This window comes from Melanostigma gelatinosum (assembly GCF_949748355.1).
Source record: "Melanostigma gelatinosum genome assembly, chromosome: 10".
NCBI lineage: Eukaryota > Metazoa > Chordata > Actinopteri > Perciformes > Zoarcidae > Melanostigma > Melanostigma gelatinosum.
Genome location: NC_136643.1, coordinates 26,382,469 through 26,397,468, shown reverse-complemented (window position 1 = coordinate 26,397,468; position 15,000 = coordinate 26,382,469). Strand labels below are relative to the sequence as shown.

The following is a 15,000-nucleotide window of genomic DNA, read 5'->3' as shown; positions in this document are numbered from 1 at the left end:
CGGACAAGAAGATTAAACATCAGAAAGATCTTGTGTACGGGCAAATTAAAATGAACTTCTCTTTTTCAGGTTACATATTTGAGACAAGGTATGTTTCTACGATATTAGTGGTCTTACAGACCGTAGTGAATCCATGAAAAATATGTTTTAAATTTTTTATTTATTTTTCTCTGTGTATGTAATTTATTGACCCGAGGGTCATATTGTTTTTTTCATGCTTTTAAATTTCTTCTCTGTTCAGCACTTTGTGATGTTATGTCTGTGAAAAGCGCTCTATAAATGAATTTCATTCATTCATTCATTCATGATTCTTACTGATCCCCTCACAGATCAATGACACAGTTTAACGTTAACCATCAGAGTGTAAATAAAGTTTAACGTTAACCATCAGAGTGTAAATAAAGTTTAACGTTAACCATCAAAGTGTACATAAAGTTTATCGTTAACCATCAGAGTGTCAATAAAGTTTAACGTTAACCATCAGAGTGTACATAAAGTTTATCGTTAACCATCAGAGTGTACATAAAGTTTATCGTTAACCATCAGAGTGTAAATAAAGTTTATCGTTAACCATCAGAGTGTAAATAAAGTTTATCGTTAACCATCAGAGTGTAAATAAAGTTTAACGTTAACCATCAGAGTGTAAATAAAGTTTATCGTTAACCATCAGAGTGTACATGAAGTTTATCGTTAACCATCAGAGTGTAAATAAAGTTTATCGTTGACCATCAGAGTGTAAATAAAGTTTATCGTTAACCATCAGAGTGTAAATAAAGTTTATCGTTAACCATCAGAGTGTAAATAAAGTTTAACGTTAACCATCAGAGTGTAAATAAAGTTTATCGTTAACCATCAGAGTGTAAATAAAGTTTGTCGTTAACCATCAGAGTGTAAATAAAGTTTATCGTTAACCATCAGAGTGTACATAAAGTTTATCGTTAACCATCAGAGTGTAAATAAAGTTTATCGTTAACCATCAGAGTGTAAATAAAGTTTATCGTTAACCATCAGAGTGTAAATAAAGTTTGTCGTTAACCATCAGAGTGTAAATAAAGTTTGTCGTTAACCATCAGAGTGTAAATAAAGTTTGTCGTTAACCATCAGAGTGTAAATAAAGTTTATCGTTGACCATCAGAGTGTAAATAAAGTTTATCGTTGACCATCAGAGTGTACATAAAGTTTATCGTTGACCATCAGAGTGTAAATAAAGTTTATCGTTGACCATCAGAGTGTAAATAAAGTTTATCGTTGACCATCAGAGTGTAAATAAAGTTTATCGTTGACCATCAGAGTGTAAATAAAGTTTATCGTTGACCATCAGAGTGTAAATAAAGTTTAACGTTAACCATCAGAGTGTAAATAAAGTTTAATGTTAACCATCAGAGTGTACATAAAGTTTAACGTTAACCATCAGAGTGTACATAAAGTTTATCGTTAACCATCAGAGTGTACATAAAGTTTATCGTTAACCATCAGAGTGTAAATAAAGTTTATCGTTAACCATCAGAGTGTAAATAAAGTTTGTCGTTAACCATCAGAGTGTAAATAAAGTTTATCGTTAACCATCAGAGTGTAAATAAAGTTTATCGTTAACCATCAGAGTGTAAATAAAGTTTATCGTTAACCATCAGAGTGTAAATAAAGTTTGTCGTTAACCATCAGAGTGTACATAAAGTTTATCGTTAACCATCAGAGTGTAAATAAAGTTTATCGTTAACCATCAGAGTGTAAATAAAGTTTGTCGTTAACCATCAGAGTGTAAATAAAGTTTATCGTTAACCATCAGAGTGTAAATAAAGTTTATCGTTAACCATCAGAGTGTAAATAAAGTTTATCGTTAACCATCAGAGTGTAAATAAAGTTTGTCGTTAACCATCAGAGTGTAAATAAAGTTTATCGTTAACCATCAGAGTGTAAATAAAGTTTGTCGTTAACCATCAGAGTGTAAATAAAGTTTATCGTTGACCATCAGAGTGTAAATAAAGTTTATCGTTGACCATCAGAGTGTACATAAAGTTTATCGTTGACCATCAGAGTGTACATAAAGTTTATCGTTGACCATCAGAGTGTAAATAAAGTTTGTCGTTAACCATCAGAGTGTAAATAAAGTTTATCGTTGACCATCAGAGTGTAAATAAAGTTTGTCGTTAACCATCAGAGTGTAAATAAAGTTTGTCGTTAACCATCAGAGTGTAAATAAAGTTTATCGTTAACCATCAGAGTGTAAATAAAGTTTATCGTTAACCATCAGAGTGTAAATAAAGTTTGTCGTTAACCATCAGAGTGTAAATAAAGTTTGTCGTTAACCATCAGAGTGTAAATAAAGTTTATCGTTGACCATCAGAGTGTACATAAAGTTTATCGTTGACCATCAGAGTGTAAATAAAGTTTATCGTTGACCATCAGAGTGTAAATAAAGTTTATCGTTGACCATCAGAGTGTACATAAAGTTTATCGTTGACCATCAGAGTGTAAATAAAGTTTATCGTTGACCATCAGAGTGTAAATAAAGTTTATCGTTAACCATCAGAGTGTAAATAAAGTTTAACGTTAACCATCAGAGTGTAAATAAAGTTTATCGTTGACCATCAGAGTGTAAATAAAGTTTAACGTTAACCATCAGAGTGTAAATACAGTTTAACGTTAACCATCAGAGTGTAAATAAAGTTTAACGTTAACCATCAGAGTGTAAATACAGTTTAACGTTAACCATCAGAGTGTAAATAAAGTTTATCGTTAACCATCAGAGTGTAAATAAAGTTTATCGTTAACCATCAGAGTGTAAATAAAGTTTAATGTTAACCATCAGAGTGTACATAAAGTTTAACGTTAACCATCAGAGTGTACATAAAGTTTATCGTTGACCATCAGATCAGTAGCAGCAGCCTGTAGAACGTTGCTAACCTGTGCTGATGTACATGACGTGGTACAGCGTGTCCATGCCCTGGACGATGTCCACCACCAGGTTGGAGAAGCGGACGTCGTCCTGCATCACCAGCGGGTCGACGGACTCCGGCTGCACCACGTCGTTCATGAGGTAGAGCCGCTGGGCGTCCTGCAGGCTGCGCTCCGTCAAACCCTCGTTGGGACCCTTGTCCTCTATGGTTCCACACTGGGGGGGGGGGCAACAAGGGGGAGACGGGTGAGGTGGGAAAGAAAAACCAAAACCAGCCCAGCCGTTGCATTGTAAGAAAACCAATACGCCGCGTCTGCTTTGATTGCTTTTAACTCTGAATTCCATGCTCAGTAATTGCGTCTGAGATTGTTTGATGCGTTTTAATGAGACGCTCTGGATATGACTCGTGAAAGCTGCAGTTTCTTTGGAGTGAGACATTGATCTATTGGTAGATGATGTTTGGAGCAGTTGATGGTTTCGGATGTGAAGCAATGATTGTTTTTATAGTTTAGAATGTGTTTATTTGTTAGGTATCTGATACAAATCTATTTTTCCATGTTATATTTGTTATATTTGTCTCTGCTGTCCTACACGCTGAGCAGAGCTGGGAGAGGTTTCATATCACAGATGGTTCACTTTGTATTCATACAATTAAAATCGTTTAGTTTTTATTGGAGTGAAACAGCCTGAGAACAAGAACCGCCTGAAACTAATGTTCTTCACTACCACTGTATTTAAAAAGAGACAGACAGAAGGACAGATGGACAGATAGAGACAGACACAGAGACAGATGGACAGTAAGACAGACAGATAGAGAGAGAGACAGATAGAGAGACAGACACAGAGACAGATGGACAGTAAGACAGACAGATAGAGAGAGAGACACAGACAGACAGTAGGACAGTAAGACAGAGAGAGACAGACAGACAGATAGAAGTTATTTAAAAGACAAAAGGCAAACACCAACACTCCATCAGGTGTTTGGAGACCAAGAGGAGGAGAACGAGTAGGGTTAGGGTTCTAAGCCAATCGAAGCCATCTGATTGGTTAAAGACTGACACGGATCGATGCACTGGAGCCAGTGTGGATGAGGTGAAAGCGGGTGGAACCCACCTGGAAGTTGTGGATGGGGTTGGTGGTGGGCAGCCAGGTGGAGCGGGGGTTCTCCTGGGAGCGGAAGGGCCCGTTGAAGCCCTGGGTGATGGCGCTCAGGTTGAAGGCGCACACCGCTGACGCTGCAATACTGTTACTGTAGAGCGGAAAAATACATTATTACAGAACAATATTACTTCTACAGAGAGTAAGACATCGAGAGAGACAGACAGAGACACAGACAGAGAGTAAGACATCGAGAGAGACAGACGCACAGAGAGACAGACAGACAGACAGACAGAGAGAGAGAGAGAGAGACAGACAGACAGACAGAGAGAGAGACAGACAGAGAGACAGAGAGAGAGAGAGACAGACAGACAGACAGACAGAGAGAGAGAGACAGACAGACAGAGAGCGAGACAGAGAGAGAGAGTAAGACATCGAGAGAGACAGACGCACAGAGAGACAGACAGACAGAGAGACAGAGAGACAGAGAGAGAGACAGACGCACAGACAGACAGAGAGACAGAGAGAGAGAGAGAGAGAGACAGAGAGAGACAGACGCACAGAGAGACAGACAGACAGAGAGACAGAGAGTAAGACATTGTGAGAGACAGACAGACAGACAGACAGAGAGACAGACAGACAGCAGCTGTGTCCATGAAGCCCTTTTTGTAATGTGCTCCATCCTTTTAATGGATACCTGCACTAAACAGGCGCTACGTGGCTAAGCTATGCTATCAGCGCTGCACAGTGAACATGGACTGTATTAAGCCCTGGGGGGGGGAGGTGCACAGATAATGTGCAAACACACACACACACACACACACAGCTGACGCTCTCAGGTGTCACGTACCAGAGTAAACTAACAGAGTAAAGTTATTACGGCCTTAATGTGCTGCGAGGTAATGACTTTCTGTTCTTTATCTTCAGCCCAGGAGCTCACTTCAGTGTTTTCACTGCTCGGTGAGCAGCCGGCTGCTGGGACGCTGATAAAGAACGGGGTAGAAGATGATAACGTGAGAGAAGGACCCGGTGCTGCTTTCAGAGCCTCTCAGCGTGTTCATGTCGAGCTTTTGTTCAGCTGTTCAGATTGGAATGGGCTTCTCTACGCTCGTCCTTCCTGATTATTTGTATTTACCGTTGCTACTGAAGCACTGCTTATGTTCTAACCACACACTGCATAGAAGAAGTGGACGTAGTCGTCATCACGCCTCTCATTGCTTTGAAGCCTCCAGTTCGCCATTTTGGCCGACACCATCTTGTTTTTTGCAACCAGTGAACAGGAAGTGACCACATAATACAAAATGAGAAGAAACACATCAAACAAATCCAACTCAGCCAGTAAGGTTACAAGATGAGTGTCAACAGGAAGCACAGCCTTTACTTTAGAGTGCCAGCAGAGCAGATGTTTCACGGTAAAGAGTCGAACCTTGAACCTGTCCTCAAGTGAACTGGAAGTCAGTGCAGGAGGACACACGTTAGCAGTCTGGGTGCAGCATTGTTGTACAACTTGAAGGCGTGAACTTCATTCATTTTTTAAGCAGATAAACAATTAATTACAACATTTAATTCTTGGGAAAATAAACGCATGAAAAACGTTCTCTAACACAGAGAACGATAGAAATGATCTCATTTTAAACGTTCAACGTTAATAAAAACAGGACTGAACTCCTTCTAGTGACGATGAAAAGGAATTAAAGATAAGTGATATTTGTGGGTGTGCATTGATGAGTCCGTGGTGCTGAAGGGTTCGTGATGAGGACTCCTCTGACCCTCCTTCCTGTCACTCTAGTCCTGGATCTACACAAAGGTGCAGTTACAATGCAGCATGTTGAGTCATCACCAGCCTGCTATCAGGAGCCATTCATTCCCATGATGATATATAATAACCCTCGGAGCCTGCTGGAGACGTCTGTGATTGCTTTTGTTGGTTTTTCAGTTCCCCCAAAACCCCACTAGAGGAAACCCACAGACCAATCAGAAGCCACAGCGGGTTTCACACTCAGCGCTCGACACAACAGGAAGTGGAAGTGTGTCTCTGGAGCACTTCACGTCTCTCAGTTCAGACAGCGAGTTGCTGCACTAATGGATGCAGCCCATATGTTGTGAGTGAGTCGGCCTAAAAAGCTGTTTGACATCTGCTGTGATGATCACCTTCATGATGACTGAAGCTCCGTCTGCTGATTCATCTCATCCCAACGGCCCGATGCTGTCACGACTCGTCTCCTGAAGAAGCCTCTTGATTTTCCATCACGTTGTTCAAAAAGCCTTTTACTGACCTCACAGAGACCTGCTGACCTGCTGACCTCACAGACCTGCTCCTCAGACCCACATCAACGTACTGACCTCACAGACCTGCTGACCTCACAGACCTGCAGACCTGCTGACGCTCACAGAGACCTGCAGACCTGCTGACCTCACAGACCTGCAGACCTGCTGACCTCACAGACCTGCAGACCTGCTGACCTCACAGACCTGCTCCTCAGACCCACATCAACGTGATGCTGGGCCCTGAATGCACCAGCGTGACTACAAGCCGACAATGTGTCTGTGTGGTATCAGTACACGCTGCTGAGTATTCTGTAGTCCTGATCCTCTATGAACCAGTCTCAGTGTAGTCCTCATCCTCTATATCACGTGTCAAACGCAAGGCCCGCGGGCCGAATCCGGCCCGCCACGTCATTTTACGTGGCCCGCGAATCCGCCAGCAAAAAATAAATAAAAATGAGAAGTTAGAGAAGTTCTGTGAGAAGTTAGTTTTACAGTCTTACAGTTACAACCGGCCCTTTGAGGGACCGTGATGCTGATGTGGCCCAGAGAAGATGAGTTTGACACTCCTGCTCTATAGGAACCAGTCTCAGTGTAGACCTGATCCTCTATATGAACCAGTCTCAGTGTAGTCCTGATCCTCTATATCAGCGGTTCCCAAACTTTTTAGGCCACGCACCCCCTTCTACATCCCGACCGGGTTCACGCACCCCCAACCCCCCCCCCCCCCCCCCCCCACACACACACCTTAAAAAAAAAAAGCAACAGAGCCGCATAAAAATCGGACGAATGAGAGAACAGTTTGCTCGCGCGTGGCGTTTGTTTACAAGATAAAAAACACAAACTCTTCCTGCACCGTGCCTTCGAAAAGGTAACGGACGTAACGTTACGAAGGTAACGGACGATTGGCCAGATTGGCCACATCTGTAGGCTCGTCTACTTGCAGAGAGTAAAACTCACTCTTCTTCACGCGACCGACTAATGTAGCCAGGATGTCTTCGGACAAAGCATCGATGCGCGCGACAGTGTTGTTGGACACCGGGATCACGTCCAACTTTTTCGCTTCTCTCTCCAATCATACATTCCACCATCTCTTTAACATTTTTCCCTCTCCACCACCGCCTCTCCTTCTCCCTATTACGCGGTCAGAATACGACCACAACACGCCGCCTGTCTCCGGCAGAAATGCGCTCATCCACGCACGGGAACAACACCGAGTTGTAATATATACCTCCATAACACCCCGCCACTCTCGGCTCATACCTCCCCAGCAACGAGGCACATCACCCGGTCACAATACCTCCAGAATGTCCCCCGGGTGAAATCCGGGACTTGGTTTTATGGTTCCGAGTGGCGGGCGCTCACCCGTTGGCGCTGGGACGCGAGGTCTCCGGCCGTCCCCGCCGCGAGGCACCCGATCGTCAGGTCTGTCAGCCCTCGGAACAGGCCGCGGGTCAATAACTTGTGGGTGGCGGGGCAGAGGCGAGGCAGATCACAGAAAAATAATAAAGACTAGAGTATGGCAAAGATATGTTGATGAGAAGCGTATTTGTACGTCAAACACAAACGTAATCAGGGAGAAAATACGTTCGTGGTAAAACGTAATTGAGAATGCATTTTAGTTTTGGGGGAACGTAATTTTTAGGAGACAGGACTGCACCGCCATTACACTTTTCCTCTCGCGCACCCCCTAGAGGCAGCTCGCGCACCCCCAGGGGTGCGCGCACCCCACTTTGGGAATCCCTGCTCTATATGAACCAGTCTCAGTGTAGTCCTGATCCTCTATATGAACCAGTCTCAGTGTAGTCCTGATCCTCTCTATGAACCAGTCTCAGTGTAGTCCTGATCCTCTATGTGAACCAGTCTCAGTGTAGTCCTGATCCTCTATATGAACCAGTCTCAGTGTAGTCCTGATCCTCTATGTGAACCAGTCTCAGTGTAGTCCTGATCCTCTATATGAACCAGTCTCAGTGTAGTCCTGATCCTCTATGTGAACCAGTCTCAGTGTAGTCCTGATCCTCTATATGAACCAGTCTCAGTGTAGTCCTGATCCTCTATATGAACCAGTCTCAGTGTAGTCCTGATCCTCTATATGAACCAGTCTCAGTGTAGACCTGGTCCTCTATGTGAACCAGTCTCAGTGTAGTCCTGATCCTCTATATGAACCAGTCTCAGTGTAGTCCTGATCCTCTATATGAACCAGTCTCAGTGTAGTCCTGATCCTCTATATGAACCAGTCTCAGTGTAGACCTGGTCCTCTATGTGAACCAGTCTCAGTGTAGTCTACTTGCAGAGAGTAAAACTCACTCTTCTTCACAGACAGACAGATAGATAATATATAGATGGATAGATGGATAGATAGATATATAGATGGATAGATAATATATTGATGGATAGATGGATAGATAATATATTGATGGATAGATGGATAGATAATATATTGATGGATAGATGGATAGATAATATATTGATGGATAGATGGATAGATAGATATATAGATGGATAGATAATATATTGATGGATAGATGGATAGATAATATATTGATGGATAGATGGATAGATAATATATTGATGGATAGATGGATAGATAGATATATAGATGGATAGATAGATGGATAGATAATATATTGATGGATAGATGGATAGATAGATATATAGATGGATAGATAATATATTGATGGATAGATGGATAGATAATATATTGATGGATAGATGGATAGATAGATATATAGATGGATAGATAGATGGATAGATAGATATATAGATGGATAGATAATATATTGATGGATAGATGGATAGATAATATATTGATGGATAGATGGATAGATAATATATTGATGGATAGATGGATAGATAATATATTGATGGATAGATGGATAGATAGATATATAGATGGATAGATAATATATTGATGGATAGATGGATAGATAATATATTGATGGATAGATGGATAGATAATATATTGATGGATAGATGGATAGATAGATATATAGATGGATAGATAGATGGATAGATAATATATTGATGGATAGATGGATAGATAGATATATAGATGGATAGATAATATATTGATGGATAGATGGATAGATAATATATTGATGGATAGATGGATAGATAGATATATAGATGGATAGATAGATGGATAGATAGATATATAGATGGATAGATAATATATTGATGGATAGATGGATAGATAATATATTGATGGATAGATGGATAGATAATATATTGATGGATAGATGGATAGATAATATATTGATGGATAGATGGATAGATAATATATTGATGGATAGATGGATAGATAATATATTGATGGATAGATGGATAGATAATATATTGATGGATAGATGGATAGATAATATATTGATGGATAGATGGATAGATAGATATATAGATGGATAGATAATATATTGATGGATAGATGGATAGATAATATATTGATGGATAGATGGATAGATAATATATTGATGGATAGATGGATAGATAGATATATAGATGGATAGATAATATATTGATGGATAGATGGATAGATAATATATTGATGGATAGATGGATAGATAGATATATAGATGGATAGATAATATATTGATGGATAGATGGATAGATAATATATTGATGGATAGATGGATAGATAATATATTGATGGATAGATGGATAGATAATATATTGATGGATAGATGGATAGATAGATATATAGATGGATAGATGGATAGATGGATAGATAGATATATAGATGGATAGATAATATATTGATGGATAGATGGATAGATAATATATTGATGGATAGATGGATAGATAATATATTGATGGATAGATGGATAGATAATATATTGATGGATAGATGGATAGATAATATATTGATGGATAGATGGATAGATAGATATATAGATGGATAGATAATATATTGATGGATAGATGGATAGATAATATATTGATGGATAGATGGATAGATAGATATATAGATGGATAGATAATATATTGATGGATAGATGGATAGATAATATATTGATGGATAGATGGATAGATAATATATTGATGGATAGATGGATAGATAGATATATAGATGGATAGATAATATATTGATGGATAGATGGATAGATAATATATTGATGGATAGATGGATAGATAATATATTGATGGATAGATGGATAGATAATATATTGATGGATAGATGGATAGATAGATATATAGATGGATAGATAGATGGATAGATAATATATTGATGGATAGATGGATAGATAGATATATAGATGGATAGATAATATATTGATGGATAGATGGATAGATAATATATTGATGGATAGATGGATAGATAGATATATAGATGGATAGATAGATGGATAGATAGATATATAGATGGATAGATAATATATTGATGGATAGATGGATAGATAATATATTGATGGATAGATGGATAGATAATATATTGATGGATAGATGGATAGATAATATATTGATGGATAGATGGATAGATAATATATTGATGGATAGATGGATAGATAATATATTGATGGATAGATGGATAGATAATATATAGATGGATAGATGGATAGATAGATATATAGATGGATAGATAATATATTGATGGATAGATGGATAGATAATATATTGATGGATAGATGGATAGATAATATATTGATGGATAGATGGATAGATAATATATTGATGGATAGATGGATAGATAATATATTGATGGATAGATGGATAGATAATATATTGATGGATAGATGGATAGATAATATATTGATGGATAGATGGATAGATAATATATTGATGGATAGATAATATATTGATGGATAGATGGATAGATAGATATATAGATGGATAGATAATATATTGATGGATAGATGGATAGATAATATATTGATGGATAGATGGATAGATAGATATATAGATGGATAGATAATATATTGATGGATAGATGGATAGATAATATATTGATGGATAGATGGATAGATAGATATATAGATGGATAGATGGATAGATGGATAGATAGATATATAGATGGATAGATAATATATTGATGGATAGATGGATAGATAATATATTGATGGATAGATGGATAGATAATATATTGATGGATAGATGGATAGATAATATATTGATGGATAGATGGATAGATAGATATATAGATGGATAGATAATATATTGATGGATAGATGGATAGATAATATATTGATGGATAGATGGATAGATAGATATATAGATGGATAGATAGATGGATAGATAATATATTGATGGATAGATGGATAGATAATATATTGATGGATAGATGGATAGATAGATATATAGATGGATAGATAATATATTGATGGATAGATGGATAGATAATATATTGATGGATAGATGGATAGATAATATATTGATGGATAGATGGATAGATAATATATTGATGGATAGATGGATAGATAGATATATAGATGGATAGATAGATGGATAGATAATATATTGATGGATAGATGGATAGATAGATAGATAGATGGATAGATAATATATTGATGGATAGATGGATAGATAATATATTGATGGATAGATGGATAGATAGATATATAGATGGATAGATAGATGGATAGATAATATATTGATGGATAGATGGATAGATAGATAGATAGATGGATAGATAATATATTGATGGATAGATGGATAGATAATATATTGATGGATAGATGGATAGATAATATATTGATGGATAGATGGATAGATAGATATATAGATGGATAGATAATATATAGATGGATATATAGATGGACGATAGATGGATAGACAGAACGCGTCGCTGCAGATGGCGGGTGAGTTTTCTATTGGCTGTGCAGCTCAGCCCCAGACAACAGAGAGGCGATGAACTCCCGGCTGCTCGGTGCTCTGAAAGCCACAATCAGTTCAGATCAGAACACAGAGTCTGTCTGCTGAACACAAACGGCCGATATGCATCAACAGCAGTGTCTGTGCAGCACGATGCTGCTGGAGCTTGTTTCTGCACGTCTTAAACAAGATCCCACGATGCTGCTGTTTATCACCTTCTTTTTCTTTTTCATTGTTCTGACTACATGCTCAGATCTGTCATGTTATGTCTTTGTTATATTCGCTGGTTTACTGTGCAACACGCAGTTATATTATTCACATTTATCTTTTCTTTCTTACAACTTTACTGATGTGATTGCACTTTTAACCTCTCTTGAAAAGCATTTTGGTCATTTTGGTTTTAATGTGCTCCAAAAATACTGATTTCACAATAAAATAAGACTTTTGCACAGCTGTGGAAGAAGTACTCAGATCTCTGACCGAAGTAACAGTACAAATACCACAGTGTAGAAGTACTCTGTTGCAAGTAAACTTATGCAAAACAACAAAAATCTGCGTGAAATTATACCTGAAGTACATGAAGCAAAAGTACTCATGAAGCAGAATGGTCCAATTCAGAATAATGAACAGTAAATATATAATATTATCAATATAATATTTGATATAGCAATTAGTGAGTTAGCATCATTAGCTCTGCCTCCCAACCGCCAGTTACAAGAGTTAGCTAACGTTAGCTAGATAGTTAGCTACTTACCACAGCCTGCAGTTTAGCCTCCGGTCCACCGGGGGCACTACATCCACCGTCACAACATCCATAAAGCTACAAACTCTGCACACTTACGGTAATTCAATCAAATCTTTTCAATAAGCCCGTGAAATAAAAGACTCACTATCAACGTTTGATTAGTTCGGTCCGATAACTGACAAGTCTTTTGGTATTCAAGCTAGCATAGACCGGCTACACCGGAAGTTATCAGGCTCGGGCTGCGGAAGTCTCTAGTGCGCATGCTCTGCCCCATAGCTTGCGCGTCAACATTCTGCAGAGCAGCAGCGAGATGGTCAACATGCTGTACATTGTATTTATTTACTCTTCTTTATTCAAGACAATGTATGTACAGTAAGTATATAAACACACTGCTCATACTATAAAAACATATATTCATTATAATGAAAAATGAAATAAAGTAATAAGACTGACATAATTAACACTGCTCCATAAGAAATTACTCAAATACGTGATTGGTTCTGATTGCCTTCTTATTCTTAATGTTTATCGTTGTGCCATATAAAAACATTTAAGAGTTGAATATTGTTAATATATAATAAAATTGTTTTGGAGTCCGCCCATCTCTTTTTGTGAATGTGGAATCTTCCCAAATATAAAATAAAGAAGCAAAGAACATTCCATCTTTTTTTCCTTCTCATAACCTGCCGAACATATAAAAATGTCTTTAACCTCGAATTAAATAGTTTGCACAGTTTTCCTTCTTGTAGAATGTTAAACATAATGTTCTGGTGCACACAGTTCACTGTCAATTATAAATCGTTCTCATATATTTGATTGTAAACACAGATACTGGCACGGTTTCAGTTATGAATCAAATATATGTTTTTAAGCATGTAAGTTTGGCTGTGTGGTAAACAACACATTTTCCTGTGATGAACATTTATTTTTAGCTTCAGTCTGAATTGATTTGTAGTTATTGATGCATTAATGTGTTTTCCACTGAAGTCTTGCAGCTGGTTACTGTGAGGCTTCTTTATTTTGATGTGCTTTGAATTTCACCAAGAAATCAATAAATATCTTTGTGCATAATAACTAACATCTGATTTTAACAACAGGAAGAAGTGCAGTATTTCCCTCAGAGATGGAGTGAAGTAGAAGTATAAAGAAGCAGAGAATGGAAATACTGGAGCACTTGAGTAAATGTACTTAGTTACTTTCCACCGCTGCATTTCCACATGATTTGTGTCGACATCAGTGCAGAGAGAGTCCAGCCTTAAAAACTCCGAAGGCCGATGTTTCACCCTCAGTGAAGACCTGCAGCGCAGCACAAACAGCACAAAGGGCCGAGTCAGCAGAGCTGCTGCGCGGCTGCGGGGACCTGAGATTGAACCGAGGCTTTGCCGGGATTATCCCGACAAATTTTTATACCGCACAACAATAGGCCGGCAAAAGAAAGCAACAGCTGTTTGGCCCAAAACAGTCACATTCAGAGGCAGACTGAGTCAGCAACGGCGACACGAGACAATAAAGCAAACTGCTGCTGCTGGACACAGAAGAGCACAGTCGCCTGAGAATAACAGCGTCGTAAAGCATTTACTGCAGCGTGTTCTCACTCTCAGCCAGACTTCACCTATTTTTCACAATATTTCTCATCAAGTATAAAGCGGGCCGTAGTGAAAGGGGAGAAACCGAGCAAAGAGCAGAGATGGCGTTCATTTATAAAAGAAACACGTCTGTGACAGGAAGGACAATAAAAAGCAGCGATTCTGTCACTGTTCAGATCAGCGCTCACAGTTCATTTCAAGGTAGATTTGATGTCGGCACGTTGATGCGACGGCAGCGTTACTGCACCGTCATGTGGCTTTCTTCTTCACTCACAGACTTTATGGATTGGAGGGATTTTAGGATCTCTTTATGTGTCAGGCTGCACATACGTGTGTGTGTGTGTTAACGTTTAAAATGCATGACAAGGTTCAATGATACTGAGCGAGCACAACTACGACGAATAAGTCATTAAGTATGACATTATATTCTAGTTCCAGTTATTATACAGATCATTGATGTCATTTTTGCTTGATACTTAATCATTTGATCAGAATAATAAATGGAAAGTTTTTCAAAGAAATATGATTTCTGTAAGTCGATTAATTGGTTTGTGGATGTTTTGAAGCCTTAAAGCTGCATTCTCTCTAGTGTCCACCAGGGGGCGACT

General features: G+C 38.5%; 1 protein-coding gene across 2 annotated transcripts in view; it reads right to left on the bottom strand.

Annotated features, from left to right (window-relative positions):
- sema5ba (sema domain, seven thrombospondin repeats (type 1 and type 1-like), transmembrane domain (TM) and short cytoplasmic domain, (semaphorin) 5Ba) overlaps nucleotides 1-15,000 on the bottom strand; it is a 127,518-nt gene that overhangs the window by 37,767 nt on the left and 74,751 nt on the right. For both annotated transcript variants that reach the window (XM_079277439.1, XM_079277440.1), the window contains exons 9-10: nucleotides 4,010-4,145; nucleotides 2,905-3,112 (exon numbers count right to left, since the gene is read on the bottom strand). In XM_079277439.1, the coding sequence (XP_079133565.1) occupies nucleotides 2,905-3,112; nucleotides 4,010-4,145 (344 nt within the window). The remainder of the gene's footprint in view (nucleotides 1-2,904; nucleotides 3,113-4,009; nucleotides 4,146-15,000) is intronic.